Here is a 25,681-nt window from a genome sequence, read left to right on the forward strand (position 1 = left end):
TGTTTTTCAAACTGGAGGCCTGTGACCAGCGGTGTGCCTCAGGGATCAGTGCTGGGTCCACTGTTATTTGTCATTTATATTAATGATTTGGATGTGAATATAGGAGGCATGGTTAGTAAGTTTGCAGATGACACCAAGATTGGTGGCATAGTGGACAGTGAAGAAAGTTATCTCCAATTGTAACGGGATCTTGATCAATTGGGCCAGTGGGCTGATGAATGGCAGATGGAGTTTAATTTAGATAAATGTGAGGTGATGCATTTTGGTAGATTGAACCAGGGTAGGACTTACTCAGTTAATGGTAGGGCATTGGGGTGAGTTACAGAACAAAGAGATCTAGGAGTACAGGTTCATAGCTCCTTGAAAGTGGAGTCACAGGTGGACAGAGTGGTGAAGAAGGCATTCGGCATGCTTGGTTTCATTGATCAGAACATTGAATACAGGAGTTGGGACGTCTTGTTGAAGTTGTACAAGACATTGGTAAGGCCACACTTGGAATACTGTGTACAGTTCTGGTCACCCTATTATAGAAAGGATATTATTAAACTAGAAAGAGTGCAGAAAAGATTTACTAGGATGTTACTGGGACTTGATGGATTGAGTTATAAGGAGAGGCTGGATAGACTGGGACTTTTTTCTCTGGAGCGTAGGAGGCTGAGGGGTGATCTTATAGAGGTCTATAAAATAATGAGGGACACAGATCAGCTAGATAGTCAATATCTTTTCCCAAAGGTAGGGGAGTCTAAAACTAGAGGGCATAGGTTTAAGGTGAGAGGGGAGAGATATAAAAGTGTCCAGAGGGGCAATTTTTTCACACAGAGGGTGGTGAGTGTCTGGAACGAGCTGCCAGAGGTAGTAGTAGAGGCGGGTACAATTTTATCTTTTAAAAAGCATTTAGACAGTTAGATGGGTAAGATGGGTATAGAGAGATATGGGCCAAATACGGGCAATTGGGATTAGCTTAGGGGTTTAGGGCAGCATGGACAAGTTGGGCCGAAGGGCCTGTTTCCCCGCTGTAAACCTCTCTGGGTCTGTGAGTGTAGGTCAGGTGGAATGTCCGGAGAGATGGTTTAGATTTTCACCCTTGATTCATGCAGGGATACACTAACTGGGAGAGGTTTGTGTGGAGATGGAGGCAGGCATTGAACTCACTGTGAATCTGCTGGGGTTCGGAGCACCGGTACCTGAGGTTCTGAAAGGAAAATTTAACAGTGTTAATTGTGAATATCGTTCACTTCTAATATCGCAATGTCTCTGTCTCCTTCAGAATGAACACAACATCCCAATTTCCCCTCAATCCCTCACCGTTCCACCAAACCTGAACCCCTCTCCCATCCACTGTCACCCCCTCCCCTCAGCCCCTGTAATCCCCACTGTCCCCCCCACCCCCTGTAATCCCCACTGTCCCCCCCACCCCCTGTAATCCCCACTGTCCCCCCCACCCCCTGTAATCCCCACAGACCCCCCCACCCCTGTAATCCCCTCTGTCCCCCCACCCCCTGTAATCCCCACTGTCCCCCCCACCCCCTGTAATCCCCACTGACCCCCCCACCCCCTGTAATCCCCACTGTCCCCCCCACCCCCTGTAATCCCCACAGACCCCCCCACCCCTGTAATCCCCTCTGTCCCCCCACCCCCTGTAATCCCCACTGTCCCCCCCCACTCCCTGTAATCCCCACTGTCCCCCCCCACCCCCTGTAATCCCCACTGACCCCCCACCCCCTGTAATCCCCACTGTCCCCCCCCACCCCCGTAATCCCCACTGACCCCCCACCCCCTGTAATCCCCACTGACCCCCCCACCCCCTGTAATCCCCACTGACCCCCCACCCCCTGTAATCCCCACTGACCCCCCACCCCCTGTAATCCCCACTGACCCCCCCCCTGTAATCCCCACTGTCCCCCCCCACCCCCTGTAATCCCCACTGACCCCCCCACCCCCTGTAATCCCCACTGACCCCCCACCCCCTGTAATCCCCACTGTCCCCCCCCACCCCCTGTAATCCCCACTGACCCCCCACCCCCTGTAATCCCCACTGACCCCCCCACCCCCTGTAATCCCCACTGTCCCCCCACCCCCTGTAATCCCCACTGACCCCCCACCCCCTGTAATCCCCACTGTCCCCCCCCACCCCCTGTAATCCCCACTGACCCCCCACCCCCTGTAATCCCCACTGTCCCCCCACCCCCTGTAATCCCCACTGTCCCCCCCCACCCCCTGTAATCCCCACTGTCCCCCCCCACCCCCTGTAATCCCCACTGACCCCCCACCCCCTGTAATCCCCACTGTCCCCCCCCACCCCCTGTAATCCCCACTGACCCCCCACCCCCTGTAATCCCCACTGACCCCCCCACCCCCTGTAATCCCCACTGTCCCCCCACCCCCTGTAATCCCCACTGACCCCCCACCCCCTGTAATCCCCACTGTCCCCCCCCACCCCCTGTAATCCCCACTGACCCCCCACCCCCTGTAATCCCCACTGTCCCCCCACCCCCTGTAATCCCCACTGTCCCCCCCCACCCCCTGTAATCCCCACAGACCCCCCCACCCCCTGTAATCCCCTCTGACCCCCCCACCCCCTGTAATCCCCTCTGTCCCCCCCACCCCCTGTAATCCCCACTGACCCCCCACCCCCTGTAATCCCCACTGACCCCCCCACCCCCTGTAATCCCCACTGTCCCCCCCACCCCCTGTAATCCCCACTGACCCCCCACCCCCTGTAATCCCCACTGTCCCCCCCACCCCCTGTAATCCCCACTGACCCCCCCACCCCCTGTAATCCCCACTGCCCCCCCACCCCCTGTAATCCCCACTGACCCCCCACCCCCTGTAATCCCCACTGACCCCCCCACCCCCTGTAATCCCCACTGCCCCCCCAGTCCCTGTAATCCACACTGCCCCCCCCACCCTCTGTAATCCTCACTGCCCCCCACCACCCCCCCCTCCCCCCACTCCCTGACCCTCCCTATCTGATTTACCCCTCGCCACTGGCTGGCCACTCTCAGGGTCACCAAGTAATCTCTGTCCAGCTCCAATGGAACATTTTTATATCCACCGATCTCGGTTCCATCTCCGACGGTCACTACTGTTTCCGGTGCTGTCCCTGGGACCTGCAGGCTGATGTACCGGCGATGAGGAAATCTAGAGTCAAACCTGCCGGTAGCAGGGCTTTCACAGTTCAGCTGTGAGCGCGGAACTCTCTCTACGAGGATCTGATAGAAACTGAAAATACAATCCAATAAAACAGGCTGTCAGCATCAGAAAGCTGTCACTGGCCCCTTACTGAGCACAGAGAGGGGAGAGAGAGAGAGAGAGAGAGACACACACACACACACAGTGAGAGACACAGACACAGAGAGAAACGTACAGAGGGAGAGACAATGAGTGACACAGAGGGAGAGACACAGAGAGGCACAAAGAGAGACACAGAGAGAAACACACACACACACACACACACACACACACACACAGAATGATAGACACAGAGACAGACACAGTGAGAGACACAGAGAGAGACACAGAGAGAGACACACACACACAGAGACAGAGAGAGAGAGACACACACACACACACACACACACAGAGACAGTGAGTGACACAGAGAGAGACACAGAGAGAGAGAGAGAGAGAGACACACACAGAGACAGAGAGAGAGAGACAGAGTGAGACACAGAGAGAGAGAGACACACACACAGAGACACAGAGAGAGACACACACAGTGAGAGAGAGAGAGAGAGAGACACACACAGAGACAGTGAGTGACACAGAGAGAGACACAGAGAGAGACTCAGAGATACACAGTGAGAGACAGAGAGAAACACAAAGTGGAGATTAATTCTGTCCCTCAGAATGTTTCCCAATCATTTTTCAATCACTGTTAGACTCACTGGACTGGAATTACCTGGGTTTTCCCTACTTCCCTTCTTGAATAATGGTACCACATCATCCTCCAGTCCTCCGGCACCTCTCCTGTAGTGTGGAGATGCCGGGGTTGGATTGGGGTGGACACAGTAAGTCTCATAACACCAGGTTAAAGCCCAACAGGTTTATTTGGCAGCAAAGCTTTCGGAGCGCTGACTCACCTGATGAAGGAGCGAGACTCTGAAAGCTTGTACTGCCAAATAAACCTGTTGGACTTTAACCTGTTGTTATCAGACTTCTTATTATACCTCTCCCGTAGCCAGAAATGAATTGAAACTTACTGTCACAGAGTCATAGAGGTTTACAGCATGGAAACAGGCCCTTCGGCCCAACTTGTCCATGCTGCCCTTGTTTTTAAACCCCTAAACTAATCCCAATTGCCCGTGTTTGCCCCATATCCCTCTATACCCATCGTACCCTTGTAACTGTCTAAACGCTTTTTAAGAGATAAAATTGTACCCGCCTCTACTACTGCCTCTGGCAGCTTGTTCCAGACACTCACCACCCTCTGTGTGAAAAAATTGCCCCCCAGACACTTGTACCTCTCCCCTCTCACCTTAAACCTGTGCCCTCTAGTTTTAGACTCCCCTACCTTTGGGAAAAGATATTGACTATCTAGCTGATCTGTGTCCCTCATTATTTTATAGACCTCTATAAGATCACCCCTCAGCCTCCTACGCTCCAGAGAAAAAAGTCCCAGTCTATCCAGCCTCTCCTTATAACTCAATCCATCAAGTCCCGGTAGCATCCTAGTAAATCTTTTCTGCACTCTTTCTAGTTTAATAATGTCCTTTCTATAATAGGGTGACCAGAATTGCACACAGTATTCCAAGTGTGGCCCTACCAATGTCTTGTACAACTTCAACAAGACGTCCCAACTCCTGTATTCAATGTTCTGATCGATGAAACCAAGCATGCTGAATGCCTTCTTCACCACTCTGTCCACCTGTGACTCCACTTTCAAGGAGCTATGAACCTGTACCCCTAGATCTCTTTGTTCTGTAACTCTCCCCAGCGCCCTACCATTAACTGAGTAAGTCCTGCCCTGGTTCAATCGACCAAAATGCATCACCTCACATTTATCTAAATTAAACTCCATCTGCCATTCGTCAGCCCACTGGCCCAATTGATCAAGATCCCGTTGCAATTGGAGATAACTTTCTTCACTGTCCACTATGCCACCAATCTTGGTGTCATCTGCAAACTTACTAACCATGCCTCCTATATTGTGCCAGCCCTGTCCTTCAGTCTAAGAGGAATGTGTTTACCCTGAACCCTGGTTAACACACTTTTGAAAGCTTCCCACTTACCAGACGTCCCTTTGCCTTCCCACAGACTCCCCCAATTAACTTTTGAAAGTTCCTGCCTGATACCATCAAAATTGGCCTTGCCCCAATTTAGAATTTTAACTTTTGGGACAGACCCCTCATTCTCCATAGCGATCTTAAAACTAATAGAATTATGGTCACTGGTCCCAGAGTGATCCCTCACTCACACTTCTGTCACCTGCCCTTCCTTATTTCCCAAGAGGAGCCACATCAACCTACCATCAGAACCCCTGCAATCTCCTCCCTTGCCTCCCACAGCATCTCATCTGGACCTGGGGGTTTATCCACTTTCAAACCAGCTAAGCACATGAACACCTCCTCCCTCTCAATGCTAATCTGTTCAGTTATGTTGGAACGTGTTGGCCCTGTACTCGATTTCCTTTTTGAATAAATCCCACTGCTCTGATGGAGATTTTCCTATGAGTCGCGGCTCCCAGTCCTACTTTGGCCAGGTCCTCTCTTATCCAATTAAAATTGCCCTTTACACAATTCTGAATCTTTGTCCTTTTCCATCATTACTGTAAATCTTACTGAGCTTTGATCACTATCACTGAAATGCTCCTCTACTGGCTGGCTTCATTTCCTAAAATTAGCTCCAGTACCGCCATTCTCTTGTTGGACTTTCTACGTATTAACATAAAAAGCTCTCCTGGATGAATTTTAAGAATCCTGCCCCCTCTAAACCTTTCATACTTTGACTATCACGATTAATATTGGGGATGTTGAAATCCGTGACTATTATTACCCGGTTATTTTTACACTTCTCAGAGGTTTGCCTACACCTCTGTTCTTCTGTCCCTCTCTGTGGTTTCCATGATCTGAAGCCAGTATGTAGATGGATGGTCCGTCAAACTGAAGGGAGCTTTTTTAATCCATGCGATGTGGCTGTCACTGGCTGGGTCAGCATTTGGTGCCCATCCCTAATTACCCTTGAACTAAGTGTTTCACTCGGCCAGTTCAGGTGCTGGTTAAGAGTCAATCACATTGCTGTGGGTCTGGAGTCACGTGTAGGCCAGACCGGGTAAGGACGGCAGATTTCCTTCCCTAAAAGAGATTAGTGACCGAGCTGGGTTTCTCCAGCAATCGACAATGGGTTCACACTCACCATGACTGAGACAAGCTTCATATTACTGATTCATTTTAATTCAATGCAAATATCCCATGGTGGGATATCTGGCATCTGGGTTTCCAGGGCATTATCCTGGGTATCTGGATTATTAGTCCAATGACAATACCACTACATCACTGCCTCCCTAAATGACACTGATGCTTTAAGAATGGAGCTGTATGATTTGCTGTCTGCCCCAGCATCAGACCCAATTATCCACTTTTGACTGGGTGGTGAGTCCTGGCGATGTCCCTTGACCTTGTGTGTTGTTGAATCGATGGAGAGGGTAATCCTCAGTCCTCTTCCTCCATGTGAAACCCTTACTGAGGAAGGGGGCAGAGTTAGGATCAAGTCCCAAAGTGTAAATTAGGCTCTGACACCAATGCCAGTCTCTGTCGACTGTCGAATCGACTGTCTCAATCTTTCCTAGAAAACAATGCTTCAGAGCCAGGTGTGTGCATTGCTGCTACTGTTTCCACTATTACGTAATGTTCCCGACAAAATCCAGGTCAATATTGTTGTAAAGTTGAGTTTGTAAAGATGTAAAAATATGAGAGGAAAAGACTAACATTGTGTGATGATAAGAGCTCATGTTGAAGAACAGAAAGTAAAAACAGCAACAAGAGCTGCAGAGATGGCAGATGAATACACATTAATGCATCAATTGAAAATGAGCAGGAGTTCACCAGATTATGTTGCTGGTAGAATATAGGCAGGAAGTATTGTGGGTAGCACATGGATTACCTGTAGGATGGTGTGTAGGAGTGAGGAAGACTCAGGCTAAGATACAGAAGCATTTTTATTGACCTGGGTCACATAGAGATGTGGTTGAATTTTGCTGTGCCTGCCATACGTGTCTGATGGTGGGAAAGCCACAGGCTGTGCCTTTGGTAGCAAGTCCCACATGTGAGGAACCGTTTACAGGGGTTGTAATTGATTGTGTAGGTCCCTCCCTAAAACTAAAAGTCGGAGCCAGTATTTGCTAACCAGATTTCTCGAGGCAATTCCCTTCCACAATGTTGAGATAAATACGGTTATGTTGAAGTTGCTTTCATTAGCCATTATAAATTACCCAGGGAGATTCAGTCTAACCAAGGATCCAGTTTTACTGCCAAATTATTTAAGGAGGTGATGGATAGTTTAGACATCAGACACTGTACATTGAGAGCACACCACCCTGAATCCTGGGGAGCACTGGAAAGGTGACATCAGACCCTAAAGACCATGTTGATGGTTTATTGCCAGGATTACCCAATTGATTGGGATAAAGGTATCTCCTTTTATTATTTACTATTAGAGAGGCTCCAAATAAATTAACTCAGTTTACTCCAGTTGAGTTGATATTTGGACACAAAGTGAGAGGAGTTTTAACATTAATTAAGGAAAAGTTTGTCGGTGTGCAGTCAGAGATCTGACTGTTGGATTATGTATCTGAGGTGAGTGGAAGGTTAACCAGAGTGGGTGAATCAGCTCGATAATATTTGAAGGTGGCCCAGCACCTAATGAAGCAAAAAGCCGATAAGAAATCTAAAATTTATACATTTACCCGAGGCGATAAAGTATTGGTGCTATTACCAGTGGTAGGAAATCTCTTCAAAGCAAACTTTAGTGGTTTCTATCAGATTGAGAAGAAGTTAAATCAAGTGAATTATCTGGAAAGGATGCCGGATAGGGAAAATCTGTATAGGGAAGGTCGTGTGGATATACTGAAACAGTACTGTGTCAGAGAAAGGAGAGCGGAGAAACAGGTATTAGTTCCTGCTCCTCAGAGTGAGGAATCAAATCCCAATGATGTGGAGATTGATGTGCCTCAGAATAAATTGAATAATGAAGAAATCCTTAAGGAATGGAATTGGGTAATGAGCTACCTGTCCCAGGGACAGAGAACTGAATTGAAAGATTTGTTACAGTGCTATGAGGACCTGTATAGAAATAGAATGGGGAGGATTAATGATATGGTCATGAGGCTGACGTAGGGAATACTGTTCCAATAAAACAACACCCCTATCGGCTCAATTCGCTCAGAGCAGGGCAGGCTCAGCAGGAAGGGGAAGTGATGCTACAAGATGACATCATGGAGCTGAGTGAAAGTGAGTGGAGTTCACGATTGTATTGGTTCCCAAACCTGACGGTGTGAAGATTATCGGAATGTCAATCACAAAGTTGGAACTACTTCACGGTTACTGGCAGGTACCTTTGTCAGAGAGCGCAAAAGAAGTTTCTGTCTCTGGAACCCCAAATGGCCTGTATTTATTTAGAGTGATCCCTTTGGGATGGAAAACACTCCAGCTGCTTTTCAAAGGTTTATGAGCAGAGATGTTGTAGGATTGGCTCATTGTGCTGTCTAGATGATCTAGTGATCTTCATCCATTCCTGGAAAGATCACATGGAGCATTTAACAGAAATCTTTGAGAGACTACGGAAGGCAAAAACAAAGCTTGGCAAAAACACAATTTGCAACGGCGGAAGTGATATTCTTAGGGCGTCAGATACGGACGGACAACACCAAGAAACGTGAAGAGGAAGGTCATCAAGGAATTTCCAAGACCATCCTCGAAGAAGGAAGTGCGACGATTTCTGGGATTGAGTGGATTCTACAGGAAATTCAGACTAAACTTTAGTCGCACAGTGGGTACCGTGATGGATTCGTTAAAGAAGACACAAAATTTCGGTGGACTGAACAATGCCGGGAGGTATTTGAGAATTTGAAAACTGTGTTAACCACCGCACCCGTTTTAACCACACCAGAATTCCGAGTGACCATGGAGGCGGGTGATGTAGGAATTGGAGCTGGGTTATTACAGGAGGAGGATTGTGGAATTGAAAGGCCAAAGAGTTAATTTTCAGAAAAACTCAATATCTACCAGACAAAATATTCTACTTTTGAAAAGGAATTATTGAGTTTAATAACAGCCTCACAACATTTTAATATTGACATTACAAACAATATATCAGAGACGATTGTGTAACCAATCACAATCCTTTGACATTTCTGGAAAGATTTAAGGACAAGAACATCAGATTATTTCATTGGAGTTTCATGTCACAAGCATTTCATTTAAAGATTTTATATGATGTGATCTGTGGAAGTATTATTGCAGATGCTTTATTGTGAAATTTAATAAAAGGAAGCCAGCTTTCCATGATGATATTCATTTTTTTCTTAAGGGGGAGCTGTTGTGAAGTTGACTTTGTAAAGATGTAAAGAATGTAAAAATGCCAGAAGAAGAGAAAACAGTGTGTGGTCCCTTTAAAAACTGGTTTTGTTTCAGTGCTGGGGAGTTTAAAGGGCAAAGGGCATTCAGAGTCGAAAATAACACATTTGTTTCAAAAGCCAGACAACAGGACTGCCTTGGTAACAGGCTTCAGGCATCTGAATGTTTTTAAATCCAGCCGATCAATTTAAAAGCAGGCACTCAGATACCAAGAACCTATCAGATTTGAATTTGATGATGTTAAAAAATCAGACCAATCCTGTTGTAGGAAAGTTGCTAGGTCATCAGGTATCAAAGAGAGGGTGAGAGGGAAGCAGTTAGCCACTGTCAGCTCTGATGTCGGAGGGTGAGAACAGCTTGCCACCCTGCCTTCTCCACGGGAGAAATCCAAACCTTTCCAAAAGCCACAAACCTGGTCGAAATTTTTTTGCAAGTGATGGAATTCTATTAATGTATTTTTTGGTGAATGGCTGGTCCTTGTATTTATTTGAACAGCATTCCAGTAGACGCTTATTTGATTCGATGTGTTACTTGTGTTGATTTTGCAGTGAGTGTTTGATGTTTCTGTTAGTTATCCACTGAATGTTACTGAAGGACAGTTCACATCTTCCCACACACTTTAAACAGATTACCAAATGAGGGATTCCTCTTTGGGGGATTTGGTTTTACATCTAAAAGCGGAACAACCTCCGCATCGTAACAATATCCATGTCCTAGTGACAAATAAAACACTTGAAGAGAGGCGTGAAGATGTTATGATGTTACTGCTGGCCTGTGTTTATATACAGATTAGCACACACACAGGATTATAACCCAAACACTAATCCTAACGCAGAAGGTGCTGGGATGAAACCTTCAAGTTTTAATGCAGTCACAATAACAACAACACAAAGCAATGAGACAAGGTGACCAGACCCCAAGGAAATCACAGCCTCCAAAGCACCCCAAGGCAATCACTCTTGTAGCACAGAGAGAGACAGAGAGAGTTAGAGAGAGAGAGAGACAGGCAGACAGGGACAGAGAGAGAGAGAAGGAGAGAGAGTCAGAGTGAGAGACAGAGAGAGAGATGGAGACAGACAGACAGACAGGGACAGAGAGAGAGAGAGAAGGAGAGAGAGAGAGACAGAATGAGAGACAGAGAGAGAGATGGAGAGAGAGAGACAGGCAGACAGGGACAGAGAGAGAGAGAGAGAAGGAGAGAAGGACAGAGAGAGACAGAGAGAGAGTCAGAGAGAAGGAGACAGACAGACAGGGACAGAGAGAGAGAGAGAAGGAGAGAGAGAGACAGAGAGAGTCAGAGAGATGGAGAGAGAGAGAGACAGATAGACAGGGACAGAGAGAGAGAGAGGAGAGAGAGAGACAGAGAGAGAGAGGCTGAGTGAGAGACAGAGAGGGACAGAGAGAGAGAGACAGAGAGAGAGAGAGCGAGACAGAGAGAGAGACAGAGAGAGAGAGACAGAGAGAGAGATAGAGAAAGAGAGAGAGAGAGACAGAGACAGAGACAGAGAGAGAGAGAGACAGAGAGTCAGAGACAGAGGGAGAGAGAGACAGAGAGAGAGAGACATAGAGAAAGAGAGAGAGAGACAGAGAGAGAGATAGAGACAGAGAGAGAGAGACAGAGAGACAGAGAGAGAGACAGAGAGTCAGAGACAGAGAGAGAGACAGAGAGAGAGGGAGAGAGACAGAGAGAGAGACAGAGAGTCAGAGACAGAGAGAGAGACAGAGATAGAGAAAGAGAGAGAGACAGAGACAGAGAGAGAGAGAGAAAGAGAGTCAGAGACAGAGAGAGAGAGAGAGAGACAGACAGTCAGAGACAGGGAGAGAGAGACAGAGAGAGAGAGACAGAGAGAGAGAGACAGAGAGTCAGAGACAGAGGGAGAGAGAGACAGAGAGAGAGAGACATAGAGAAAGAGAGAGAGAGAGACAGAGAGAGAGAGATAGAGAAAGAGAAAGAGAGAGAGAGACAGAGAGAGAGAGAGTCAGAGACAGAGAGAGAGAGACAGAGAGAGAGAGAGACAGAGAGAGAGAGACAGAGAGAGAGAGAGAGAGAGACAGAGAGAGAGAGACAGAGAGAGAGACAGAGAGAGAGAGAGAGAGAGACAGAGAGTCAGAGACAGACAGAGAGAGAGAGAGAGAGACAAAGAGAGAGAGTCAGAGACAGACAGAGAGAGAGAGAGAGAGAGACAGAGACAGAGAGTCAGAGACAGAGCGAGAGAGACAGAGAGAGAGTCAGAGACAGACAGAGAGAGAGAGAGAGCAAAGAGGGATTTAAGAGCAACAGAGTAGAAAACACAGATTTTCAGACTAACCTGATCGGTGTACAGGCTGATGATACGGGCTTGAAGGAAACAATAACCGTGGAGTCTGTGATTTTAGAGATGGAGAGGGGAATGATTGGAAGTTGACCTGTAAAAAATGATGTGGAACTGTCAGCAATGCCCAGAATACTGCAGATACACACAGAGGAACCAGCAAGGGAATAGGTCATATTCCACTGGCTGATGTGCAATGAGAAAGGATTAGTTGGCAATCTAGTTGTGGGAGAACCTTGGGAGTGAGTCACCATAACAGTGGATAAGAACATAAGAAATAGGAGCAGGAGTAGGCCATCTAGCCCTTCGAGCCTGCCCCGCCATTCAATAAGATCATGGCTGATCTGTGGTGGCTCAGTTCCACATTCCCGCCCTCTCCCCATAACCCTTAATCCCCTCTCTTATCAAAAACCCATCAACCCGTGACTTAAACAAGTCTTGGGTAGATAGTGATGTGGTTGATTCTGTGACCAGGGTCCTTAATGGATTGTTCCAGAAATCCATCCCGTATACACTCCAGAAATTCCTCCTCTATTGGACTGTGATTAATTTGACTCTCCCAATCTATATGCAGATTAAAGTCGCCCAAAATCACCCATGATCCTTAACATGTACAACTCTGATTTCCTGTCTGATGCTTTTCCCAACATTACCACTACAGTTTGGTCTGTATACCACCCCCAATGTTTTTTGCCTCTTGTTTCTCAACTCGACCCATACAGATCCCACATCATCTACGCTAATATCTTTCTTCAATATCGTATCAACCTCATCTTTAATCAACAATGTAACTCCACCACCTTTTCCTTTCTGTCTGTCCCTCCTAAACACTGAATAGCCCTCGATGTTTGGTTCCCATCCTTGGTCACCTTGGAGTCACGTCTCCGTAATGCCAACTACATCCCACCCCTTTACACCTATGAGAGCACGATTGTGTGGAACAGAAAAACTGACAATAAAAGTTTCTTTAAGTATGTGAAGAGAAAAAGATGGGTGCCTTACAGACAGGGACAGGGGAATGTGCAATAGGGGACAAAGAAATGGTGGAGCAACTGAATACATACTTTGGGTTCTGTCTTCACAAAAGAGAACACAAATCAGATGCCAGAAATGTTGGGAAATGTAAGATTTAGTGAGAGGGAAGAACTGAGGGAGATCAATATTAGTAGAGAAATAGCAAGGCCAATGCACCTAACCCACACATCTTTGGACTGTGGGAGGAAACTGGAGCGCCCAGAGGAAACCCACGCAGACATGGGGAGAATGTGCAAACTCCACACAGACAGTGACCCGAGCTGAGAATTGAACCCAGGACCCTGGAGCTGTGAGACAGCAGTGCTAACCCACTGTGCTACTGGGGTGGGAGTTCAGGTGTTTCTTATGTGTTAGTGCAGATTCGACAGGCCAAAGGGACTCTTCTCCCTGTATAAATCTGAATGGCTGTAAGTTGGGAGAGGGGAGTGTGCAGAGGGACCTGGGTGTCCTTGTGTACCAGTCACTGAAGGTAAGCGTGCAGGCACAGCAGGCAGTAAAGCAGGTGAATGGTACGTTGGCCTTCATTGTGAGAGATTTTGAGTACAGGAGCAGGGATGTGTTGTTGCAATTATACAGGGGCCTTGGTGAGGCCATGCCTAGAGCATTGTGTACAGTTGTGGTCTCCTTTTCTGAGGAAGGGTGTTCTTGTTTGTGAGAGAGTGCAGCAAAGGTTTACCAGGCTGATTCCAGGGATGGAGGGACTGACAAACAAAGAGCAAAGAAAATTCCAGCACAGGAACGGGCCATTCGGCCCTCCAAGCCTGCACCGACCATGCTGCCCGACTGAACTAAAACCCCCTACCCTTCCGGGGACCATATCCCTCTATTCCCATCCTATTCATGTACTTGTCAAGACGCCCCTTAAAAGTCACTACCGTATAATACCATACGGAATCAATGGGTGCTATTCTGATGGGTGGTTGGTGACTAGTGGAGTGCCCCAGGGATCGGTGCTGGGGCCTCAGCTATTTACCATTTATATAGATGATCTGGAGGAGGGGGCTGAGTGTAGGGTAACGAATTTGCTGATGACACGAAGATGAGTGGAAAAGCAAATTGCGTGGAGGGTGTGGAAAGTCTGCAGAGGGATCTGGATAGGCTGGGCGAGTGGGCGAGGACCTGACAGATGGAGTATAATGTTAGCAAGTATGAGGTTATCCACTTTGGCAGGAATAATAGTAGGAGGGATTACTATTTAAAAGGCGAAAAGCTGCAGCATGCTACGGTGCAGAGGGACCTGGGGGTCCTTGTGCATGAGTCGCAAAAACCCAGTCTGCAGGTGCAGCAGGTGATCAAGAAGGTGAATGGGATGTTGGCCTTTATAGCGAGGGGGATAGAATATAAAAGCAGGGAGGTCTTGCTGCAACTGTGCAGGGTACTGGTGAGGCCGCAGCTGGAGTACTGTGTGCAGTTTTGGTCGCCGCACTTGCCCAAGGATATATTGGCCTTGGAGGGAGTGCAGAGGGGGTTCACGAGGCTGATACCGGAGATGAGAGGGTTGGCCTATGAGGAGAGATTGAATAGACTGGGTCTGTACTCAGAGTTTAGAAGGATGAGGGGGGATCTTATAGAGACGTATAAGATAATGAAGGGGATGGATAGGGTAGAGGTAGGGAGATTCTTCCTGCTTAGAAAGGATAGCAGGACTAGAGGGCACAGCCTCAAGATAAAGGGGGGGGGCAGTTTAGATCGGAGTTAAGGAGGAACTTCTTCACTCAAAGGGTGGTGAATCTCTGGAATTCTCTGCCTGTTGAAGTGGTGGAGGCTACCTCGCTAAATATATTTAAGTCACGGGTAGATAGGTTTCTGATAGACAAGGGAATTAAGGGTTATGGGGAGAAAGCGGGAAAGTGGAACTGATCCACTTCAGATCAGCCATGATCTTATTGAATGGCGGGGCAGGCTCGAAGGGCTAGATGGCCTACTCCTGCTCCTATTTCTTATGTTCTTATGTACCTGCTTCCACTATCTCCCCCAGCAATGAGTTCCAGGCACCCACCACTCTCTGTGTAAAAAATCTGCCTGGTACATCTCCTTTAAACCTTGCCCCTCACACCTTAAACCTGTGCCCCCCAGTAATTGACTCTTCCACCCTGGGAAAAGGCTTCTGACTATCCACTCTGTCCATGCCTCTCATAATCTTATAGACTTCTATCAGGTCTCCCCTAACCCTCTGTCACTCCAGTGAGAACAATGCCTTGTGAGAATAATTGCGACAACACATCCCTGCCCCTGTATTGGTAACTGGAAGCCTGTGCATCTCTCCTACAAATGACTTTTTGTCTATAATTTCTCATCTCAACCTAAACTGCTTCTCCATCCTGATTTGCTGAACTTGGGTCATTTCTCTCTATGGTACCAACACCATCATTGATTAACCGAGCCACCCCTCCACCCATTCTTAACCTCCTGTCCTTCCGCAATGTCACATATCCTTCCATACTTGGGTCCCAGTCGATGTCCTCCTATCGCCATGTCTGTGATGATTATCAGATCATTCTTACTCATTTCGATTTGTGCTGTCACTTCACCTATTTAATTTCAAATGTTACATGTATTTGGATACAAAGCCTTTAGTTTTGTCCTTTAATTATTTTTGGCACACTTAGCCTTGTCTGCTGATTTAGATTTCTGCTCTCTCTCTCTTGCTGCCACAAGCTGTTTATCATTTTGCACATTATTCCCTTCCTCTCTTGCCTTGTCTCTACTCTTTGGTACAATGACAACTTCCCAAGTTTGATCCCTTGCTCCCATGATTTAGTTTCGAACCCTCTTGTTACACAGCTGGCCAGAACACCAGGCCCACAGTGGTTCAGGTGTAGACCATCAAAAGGGTCCCACTTTCCCCAGTGCTGATAGCCAGCAGTCACAGGCCACTTCTTCCAGCCAGGCTTTGAGCCACACAATTTTCCCTGGTCTTACTTATCCTGTGCCAATTGTGGCTCAGGTAATTATCCAGAATTCCTGCTTTTTAATTTGGTGCCTTGCTGCTCTTACAGATGGTGCAGAACCTCCTTCCTCGTGGTGCCTGGGTCAAGAGTGCCTACATGGACCACAACCACTGGATCCTTCCCATCCCACTGCAAGCTCCTCTCTAGCCCAGAATGGATGTCCCGAACCCAAGCACCGGACAGGCAACACAGCCCCCGAGACTCTCATTTCTTACCTCAGAGAATGGTGTCAGTCCCCCTCTCTATGCTGTCCCCTATTACCACTGCAATTTTATGTGTGAGATAGGGAAAGGGTGAATGGATTTTGTACCTTGAGTATATCACAAACATAACCCTTCATCATGACAGATCTCCTTAAGCTTATACTGTTCCTGGCAGTAATATCAGTTATTTGTTCATTTTTACATGCTTTAATTCTCATTTTTATAAAGACAGATAGTTTAATGTGGCTGTTATTTTGTAGACTTTGTAAATCTTACCTATTTGTGTTAGTTGAATGATGGTAGTTTACGATACCAGCTTTTGACAGCTGCTGATGGCAGATCACGATAGCGGTTTTTAACAGGAAGAGTCCTGCTGGAACAGCCGCGATCGCACAAATAACTTCAAAGACAGGGATGTTGGTATTGCCGCAGAAGGGTTAGGAATGGTGACCAGATTAAACCTATGTCATAACCACAGCTGCCAGCTGGACTGTAATTCCTGGTTAACTCTGGGGCAGCATCAGGAGCCAGGAAGGAAGGTCTGGAGGTCTGGCAGGAATTGGATCTCTGAATCGGGATTACTGCTGGAGCTCAGAATGTATAAAAACCCACTTGTGTTTGTGTTCTAGGAGAAGTCTGGTCACTTTTCCCAAAATTCTGGGATGTACGCCAGAGTTTTGAAATAAAAACCACTGTATTTTGACTCACTAACAGTCTGAGGTATTATTTTACCTACAACATTTGGTGCTGAAACCCGGGATCTGTTTGCGGGCTCAGGTTGAATGGCCACAATCTGGGTACTGGAATAGATCACCAAACTTAATAGGGTGAGTCAAACTGCACTGAGGAATCATCTGTGCTGAGAGTCTGTGATGTGAGAATGAGAGAGTGTAAAAGAGGTCTGAACTGAACATATACGGACAAGGAGGCATTTGTCTTTAACACACCAGCCAGTTGTTAAGAGGGGAAATCCCCCACACAGTGGACAGGAGTTTGAAGTGGCTGTAAAAGACTGGAGAAAGATGCCCAGAGTGTGATGTTCAGACGTGAGTGGGAAAGTGACTGTCAGTGATCATCAGAGTTGAAGGAAAAGCCGGCTTAAGCTTAAGTTTAATAGTGTAAGCTTAATAGTGTAAGCAGTGGTACAGAGGGCAATGATCACACCTGACAGGTACTACCAGACTCTGATAAGAGCAGCGTAGGAGTGGGAGAGTGAGAAGGGGGATTAGAAGACTCCAGGTGGTGAGTATAAACTTATCTGTGTTATGGTGGGATCAGAAGGACAGTGAGGACCCCCCTGGGATCCCTGATAGAGGAATGTATTACTGATTGAGGACAGATTCATTAAACAGATGAGAGAAGGGGGGTGGGACTCATCTCATCCGTTAGATCCACAACAGAAATGCCTGGAAAAGGAAAAGAAAGACAGAACTATGAAAATTGGAGTTCCCTTAGCTCACCAATTGGCTGGATTAATTGAACAAGTCTCAGTCTCAGATAAGAAATGGGCTGACGACAAAGCAAAAATCAAAATGTTGGAATTACGGAATAGAGAAATAGAAAAGAGAAAGTGCATTTTTGAGAAGTATTCAAATTTGACTCTTCAGAGTTTATCAAGAATGCTTGGGAGTGCCTGAGCCTGCCCGAAGATAGAGGCTTTTTACAAGTGTTTAAAGATGGGCTGTCACCCAGTTCGCCAAAAAATCCTTAAAATGGGAGTTCTTAGTACACAGAACTATGATGCATTAGTAGAATGGGCATCTGGAATTAAAGATGGACCAGATGAGAGACCCTAAGGAGAATTCTTAGGTTTTGTATTTCATTGTGTTTGTGGGATCTGGTTGCTTGTTGAATGTAGGTGGTTGTTGTTGTATTAGATTGAGAGCAGGAGTTGTGTGTTCTTGTGGACTATTTATCACAGGTAATAAATGCAATGCTTTACACTTTGTTTTAACTTCAAAGGGACTGAGGAAGTGTTAGAACTGTTAAAATTTAAGTATAAGATTTCTTGAATTTACTTCTGTTTTGAGTTTAATTCCAGAAGAATGAAGGTGGCTGTCTGGATCAGTTTGCTTTGTTTCTTTCAATGTTTTATTTTAATGTTTTAATGTTCTTTCTCTAGTTGTGATTTTACAACAGTGGGTTTGATACAGAGTTTAATAAAGATTGGAAAGTAAACTGAACTTTCAAAGTCAAGGTATATAAATTAAAGTTTGGAATAACCAGTTTGAATTTCAAATAATCCTGGGTTCAATTTTTGTTGGGAAAGGATTTAAACCTTGGAAGGAACAATGTGCTCTTTTCTTTGTCTTCAAGAAGTTGTTTGAGACTGAATTAATTCATTTGGCTCCTAGCCAAAAGTATTTTTGTGTTTTGTTAAGTAGATGGTTCATGAATGGCCAGCAAGATTGTTTATCTCAACCTAGTGATAACTGAGACTTGAACAGTTTGGTTCATTCAGATTTTCTCATCGTTAACTTTCAAATTAAAGTGATTGGTTACACTTCAGTGTTACATTTAAATTTACAGAATAAATTGAGTGCACAAAATAACCAACTTATAAATGGGAAATTGCCTGAACTTATAAGAGGTAAATAAGTTTAATTTTGACAAACAAAGGGTAATGGAAATAAAGTCTGTATGGCTTTTATGTTTCACAGAGGGATGTATTGCAACGTGTTCTCAGTTTATGATATAACCATTTGAATTTGAGACAATTTTACAAAGTAATATCTGTTTGTTTTGTGTCTTTCCTGTACTGAGTAAATGTTATCTGTGGTAATCTTCATGTTCACATGTAAAGTTTGTTGATTCGATGTATGTAAATGCTAATATGTTGAGAGTTAGTTTGTCTGAAAAGCTAAGGGCTCTGGAGAGTATCAATGACAGGATTTTTTCTAGTATTTAGTTATTTGGGGTTACAGGAGTTAAAATGCTTAAAAAGAAACAAATAAACCATTTGTGCAAATTATGTTATTCATAAATAAATTGGTAAAATAGACAGAATCTGTAATTTGTTAAACCGATGGAAATATTTGAATTACTTTTAGTTTGTACATTGTGTTAATTGGGTCATAAAAACATAACATGTGTAAGGTGATAGATTTTGGGCTCTGACTGTGGAAGTTTAAATCTGAAAAGTTTGAAGTGTGAGGAGTTTGAAGTTTGAGCGGAGAAGTGTGAGGTAATTCACTTTGGTAGGAATAACAGGTGTGTAGAGTATAGGGCTAATGGGAGGACTCTGAATAGTGTGGATGAGCAGAGGGATCTAGGTGTATGTGTACATAGATCCCTGAAAGTTGGGAATCAAGTAGATAAGGTTGTTAAGAAGGCATACGGTGTCTTGGCGTTTATTGGTAGGGGGATTGAATTTAGGAGTCGCAGCGTCATGTTGCAACTGTACACAACTCTGGTGCGGCCGCACTTGGAGTACTGTGTGCAGTTCTGGTCCCCACATTACAGGAAGGATGTGGAGGCTTTGGAGAGGGTGCAGAGGAGGTTTACCAGGATGTTGCCTGGTATGGAGGGGAGGTCCTATGAGGAGAGGCTGAGGGATTTGGGGTTGTTTTCGCTGGAAAGAAGGCGGTTAAGAGGGGATCTTATTGAAACATATAAGATGATTAGAGGTTTAGATAGGGTGGATTAGGAAGCATGGATTGGATTAGGGGATTGCAGGGACTGGGAACATCTGAAATGTGGAATTTTTTCAAGGAGCAGCTACTGCGAGTCCTTGATAGGTATGTCCCTGTCAGGCATGGTGGATTTGGTAGGGCTAGGGAACCGTGGTGCACTAAAAGAGTTGAGTCGATGGTTAAAAAGAAAAAGGAGGCTTATGTTCGGATGAGATTGGAGGGCTCAGATAGTGCACTAGAAAGCTTTAGATTGGCTAGGAGGGAGTTGAAGAGTGAGTTGAGAAGGGCTAAAAGAGGACATGAGAAGACTTTGGCTGATAGGATTAAGGAGAATCCTAAGGCGTTCTATAAGTATGTCAAGAACAGAAGGTTGGTCAGGGCAAGATTAGGGCCAGTTACAGACAGCAGGGGGAAGTTGTGTGTGGAACCGGAGGAGATTGGAGAAGTATTGAACCAATATTTCTCTTCGGTGTTCACGCAGGGGGACATGAATATAGCTGAGGAGGACATTGGGTCGCAGGGGTGTAAAATAGAAAGTATTACGGTTGATAAAGAGGATGTGCTGGAAATTCTTGAGGGGCTGAAAATAGATAAGTCCCCTGGTCCGGATGGGATCTACCCTAGGATTCTCTGGGAGGCTAGAGAGGTGATTGCAGAGCCTCTGGCTCAGATCTTCAGGTCGTCATTGGTCTCTGGTGTAGTCCCGGAGGATTGGAGAATAGCGAATGTTGTCCCATTGTTTAAGAAGGGGAACAGAGACTTTGCCGGGAATTATAGACCGGTGAGTCTTACTTCTGTTGTGGGCAAGGTTTTAGAAAAAATTATTAGGGATAGGATTTATAGTTATTTGGAGTGTAATGAATTGATTAGAAATAGTCAGCATGGTTTTGTAGCAGGTAGGTCGTGCCTTACTAACCTTATTGAGTTTTTTGAGAAGGTGACCAAAGAGGTGGATGGGGGTAAGGCAGTTGACGTGGTATACATGGATTTTAGTAAGGCGTTCGATAAGGTTCACCATGGTAGGCTTCTGCAGAAAATGCAGATGTATGGGATTGTGGGTAATCTAGGAAGTTGGATCAGGAATTGGCTATCAGATAGGAGACAGAGGGTGGTGGTGGATGGTAAATATTCATCATGGAGTGCAGTTACGAGTGGTGTGCCTCAGGGATCTGTTTTGGGGCCACTGTTGTTTGTAATTTTTATTAATGATCTGGATGAGGGTATAGTTGGGTGGATTAGTAAATTTGCTGATGACACCAAAGTTGGAGGTGTGGTAGATTGTGAGGAAGGGTGTCATAGTCTGCAGGGAGACTTAGATAGGTTGCAGAGCTGGGCCGAGAGGTGGCGGATGGAATTTAATGCGGAGAAGTGTGAGGTAATTCACTTTGGTAGGAGCAACAGATGTGTCGAGTATAGGGCTAACGGGAGGACTTTGAATAGTGTGGATGAACAGAGGGATCTAGGTGTGTGTGTACATAGATCCCTGAAAGTTGGGAATCAAGTAGATAAGGTTGTCAAGAAGGCATACGGTGTCTTGGCGTTTATTGGTAGGGGGATTGAATTTAGGAGTCGCAGCGTCATGTTGCAACTGTACACTACTCTAGTGCGGCCGCACTTGGAGTACTGTGTGCAGTTCTGGTCCCCGCATTACAAGAAGGATGTGGAGGCGTTGGAGAGGGTGCAGAGGAGGTTTACTAGGATGTTGCCTGGTATGGTGGGGAGGTCCTATGAGGAGAGACTGAGGGATCTAGGGTTGTTTTCGTTGGGAAGAAGGCGGCTAAGAGGGGATCTTATTGAAACATATAAGATGATTAGGGGTTTAGATAGGGTGGATAGTGATAGCCTTTTTCCTCGGATGGAGAAAGCTAGCACGAGGGGGCATGACTTTAAATTAAGGGGGGGTAGCTACAGGACGGATGTCAGGGGTAGGTTCTTTACCCAGCGGGTGGTGAGGGATTGGAATGCCCTGCCTGCTGCAGTTGTAGATGCGTCTAGTTTGGGGGCGTTTAAGAGATCTCTGGATAGGTTTATGGACGAAAAGGGATTGGTATAGGCTAGTGGGTCATTGTTTTTGTAACTGGTCGGCGCAACATCGTGGGCCGAAGGGCCTGTTCTGCGCTGTAATGTTCTATGTTCTATGTTCTATGTTCTATGATAGTAATAGCCTTTTTCCTCGGATGGAGAAAGCTAGCACGAGGGGGCATGGCTTTAAATTAAGGGGTGGTAGTTATAGGACGGATGTCAGGGGTAGGTTCTTTACCCAGAGGGTGGTGAGGGATTGGAATGCCCTGCCTGCTGCACTTGTAAATGCGCCTAGTTTGGGGGCGTTTAAGAGATCCGTGGATAGGTTTATGGATGGAAAGGGATTGGTTTAGGTTAGAGGGTCATTGTTTTTTAACTGGTCGGCGCAACATCGTGGGCCGAAGGGCCTGTTCTGCGCTGTAATGTTCTATGTTCTATGAAATGGTAACTGTGACAAAAGGTGTTTATTATGCAAATTTGGATCATTTTAAATAACAAATAGTTTGGAGAGTTAAACCTACCTCTTCAGCACTTTTTGGGTGCGTGACCCTCCAAAATCCAAATTTGAATGTTATTTCCTTTTGCATTTGTATCAATGATTTATTATTGTCCTGTGTATAACTCTGAACCTAAACTGGTGTTTAGAATATGTGATTATTTGTATTTGCAGCGCGCTGTTGTCTGTAATATCTGGAATATCAATATGTTATGGGGATGTATTATTACAACCAAAGTTGGAGGTGTGGTAGATTGTGAGGAAGGGTGTCATAGTCTGCAGGGAGACTTAGATAGGTTGCAGAGCTGGGCCGAGAGGTGGCGGATGGAATTTAATGCGGAGAAGAGTGAGGTAATTCACTTTGGTAGGAGCAACAGATGTGTCGAGTATAGGGCTAACGGGAGGACTTTGAATAGTGTGGATGAACAGAGGGATCTAGGTGTGTGTGTACATAGATCCCTGAAAGTTGGGAATCAAGTAGATAAGGTTGTCAAGAAGGCGTACGGTGTCTTGGCGTTTATTGGTAGGGGGATTGAATTTAGGAGTCGCAGTGTAATGTTGCAACTGTACACTACTCTAGTGCGGCCGCACTTGGAGTACTGTGTGCAGTTCTGGTCCCCGCATTACAAGAAGGATGTGGAGGCGTTGGAGAGGGTGCAGAGGAGGTTTACTAGGATGTTGCCTGGTATGGTGGGGAGGTCCTATGAGGAGAGACTGAGGGATCTAGGGTTGTTTTCGTTGGAAAGAAGGCGGCTAAGAGGGGATCTTATTGAAACATATAAGATGATTAGAGGTTTAGATAGGGTGGATAGTGATAGCCTTTTTCCTCGGATGGAGAAAGCTAGCACGAGGGGGCATGGCTTTAAATTAAGGGGGGGTAGCTACAGGACGGATGTCAGGGGTAGGTTCTTTACCCAGCGGGTGGTGAGGGATTGGAATGCCCTGCCTGCTGCAGTTGTAAATGCGCCTAGTTTGGGGGCGTTTAAGAGATCTCTGGATAGGTTTATGGACGAAATGGGATTGGTATAGGCTAGTGGGTCATTGTTTTTGTAACTGGTCGGCGCAACATCGTGGGCCGAAGGGCCTGTTCTGCGCTGTAATGTTCTATGTTCTATGTACTGTGATGCCAATGTCTGGGCCTTGCTCGACTGTTGAGTGACTGGGGAACTCCTGACAGACACTGGTCCTGAGTTTGTGATCCATCATGCTTCATGTTCAGGATGGAAGGGAGATATGTGACCTGTGTGCCTCCAATGTCTACAGACATGGCCAATACCCAGAGATCAGTGTGGCAGCACCTGACTGGACTCTTATCGATCAGGGGGAACAAGTCCTGATTGATTGATTGGCAATGGCCAAAAGGGGTGTGAAACCTAACCAGGAATGGGTTACAGCAATGGTGACCATCACCAGCGATGACCAACAGTTGGAGAGCCACCACACCCAAGAAGGGCAGAAGGAAAACCAAAGCCAGGCCACACCAAAGAACTATAATACACAGAGGATGACCAAGACCGATGCACAGATATAGGCCAGTGTTTGCTTGGGTACTTGCCGGTCACTCAAGGTTAGGTCGAGGTCTCATATTGGACTTGAATTTTGGTATTTTCCTGTAAGATAACTTATTATTGATTGAGTGGGTGCTTTTGGTGGTGTGGGCACAAAGAATCCCATGTTATCATTTGTTTTTTAACTGGGGGTAGGCCCATATGCTGATAACATTTGGCTTCGGATTGGTCACGGGGCCATGCCTGGGCCTAGCCCTGACCAAAAGAAGGGAGTGAAGTGGGGAAAGGATGACTGTGTTTTGTACCTTGAGTATATCACAAACATAACCCTTCATCATGACAGATCTCCTTAAGCTTATACTGTTCCTGGCAGTAATATCAGTTATTTGTTCATTTTTACATGCTTTAATTCTCATTTTTATAAAGACAGATAGTTTAATGTGGCTGTTATTTTGTAGACTTTGTAAATCTTACCTATTTGTGTTAGTTGAATGATGGTAGTTTACGATACCAGCTTTTGACAGCTGCTGATGGCAGATCACGATAGCGGTTTTTAACAGGAAGAGTCCTGCTGGAACAGCCGCGATCGCACAAATAACTTCAAAGACAGGGATGTTGGTATTGCCGCAGAAGGGTTAGGAATCGTGACCAGATTAAACCTATGTCATAACCACAGCTGCCAGCTGGACTGTAATTCCTGGTTAACTCTGGGGCAGCATCAGGAGCCAGGAAGGAAGGTCTGGAGGTCTGGCAGGAATTGGATCTCTGAATCGGGATTACTGCTGGAGCTCAGAATGTATAAAAACCCACTTGTGTTTGTGTTCTAGGAGAAGTCTGGTCACTTCTCCCAAAATTCTGGGATGTACGCCAGAGTTTTGAAATAAAAACCACTGTATTTTGACTCACTAACAGTCTGAGGTATTATTTTACCTACAACACAGGCTTCCCTCACTAGAATGGCTTCCTGCATCACGAGGCAATGGTCAGGCAGTCCATCCACCCTACACTCTCATCCAAACAAACTGAGGGAACCTCAAACCTGTTGGACAGTTGCAGCGGCTGAAGCTCCTAAATTTTGGGTCCTCTTCCCTGCCTCAGCTGCAGTCACGCCCTCCTGTCCCTGACCACTTCCCAAACCAGAAGACCCTATTCTGAGGGGTGTGACCGCCTCCTGAAACTAACCCTCTCCCTTCCTGATGTGTTGCAGTGTCTGCAGCTCAGCCTCCAGCTCGATGACTCTGAGCCAAAGCTCCTCAAGCTGTATGCAGTTAATACGGACGTGTTTAACATAGAACATAGAACACTACAGCACAAACAGGCCCTTCAGCCCACAAGTTGCACAGATCATATCCATACCTATCAGGCCTATCTATAACTCTCAATCCCATTAAATCCTGTTTGCCCTGGATCACAGTGTAATCCAGGAGTTCCCACATGCTGCAGCATTAACACATCACTTACCATCAGTAACACGTTTTAAATAATTAATTAATCATACTATTAAATTATTTATTTTGTTAGATATTTATTAATCTGATCCCAAAACACAGAGATTAGATAATGGGAGTTTATCAGTCAGTGAGTTGTGTACATTGACTAACCTGCCTTTGTGTAGAAAGGTAAATCATTAGAGAGACTCCATCCCATTGAACTCTGAGCTTGCAGCGAGACGATATAACCGCTCGCACATTCAATCTCGGAAAATATGTAGTCTGTCTGATCGACAGCAATTGGAAAACTCCATTTGCGGGTAAAATTTTGGTCATGATCTCTCCAAGAAGTAATATTTATCTAGAAAAGACAGTAAGGACAGTATTAAAAATAACTGAGCCTTTAGTCACAGCCAGTGTCGAGACAAGGAGAGAGGAATCCATCACAGACACTATCCAGGCACTGAGGAATCAATCACAGACAGCATCTAGACATCAGTCACAGAGTGTTCGAGAGTGT

The 25,681-nt window shown here is 45.9% G+C and overlaps 1 protein-coding gene across 1 annotated transcript in view; it reads right to left on the reverse strand.

The window, feature by feature from the left end:
- Positions 1-1,237: 1,237 nt before the first annotated feature.
- Positions 1,238-25,681, reverse strand: part of ptprma (protein tyrosine phosphatase receptor type Ma) — a 38,864-nt gene continuing 14,420 nt past the window's right edge. Inside the window, exons 4-7 of the mRNA XM_080183017.1 lie at positions 25,333-25,522; positions 11,882-11,978; positions 2,979-3,222; positions 1,238-1,261 (exon numbers count right to left, since the gene is read on the reverse strand). Coding sequence (XP_080039143.1) covers positions 1,238-1,261; positions 2,979-3,222; positions 11,882-11,978; positions 25,333-25,522 — 555 coding nt within the window. The remainder of the gene's footprint in view (positions 1,262-2,978; positions 3,223-11,881; positions 11,979-25,332; positions 25,523-25,681) is intronic.

Source organism: Carcharhinus amblyrhynchos, unplaced genomic scaffold (assembly GCF_965287045.1).
Source record: "Carcharhinus amblyrhynchos unplaced genomic scaffold, sCarAmb.v2.hapA chromosome_117, whole genome shotgun sequence".
Taxonomy (NCBI): Eukaryota; Metazoa; Chordata; class Chondrichthyes; order Carcharhiniformes; family Carcharhinidae; genus Carcharhinus; species Carcharhinus amblyrhynchos.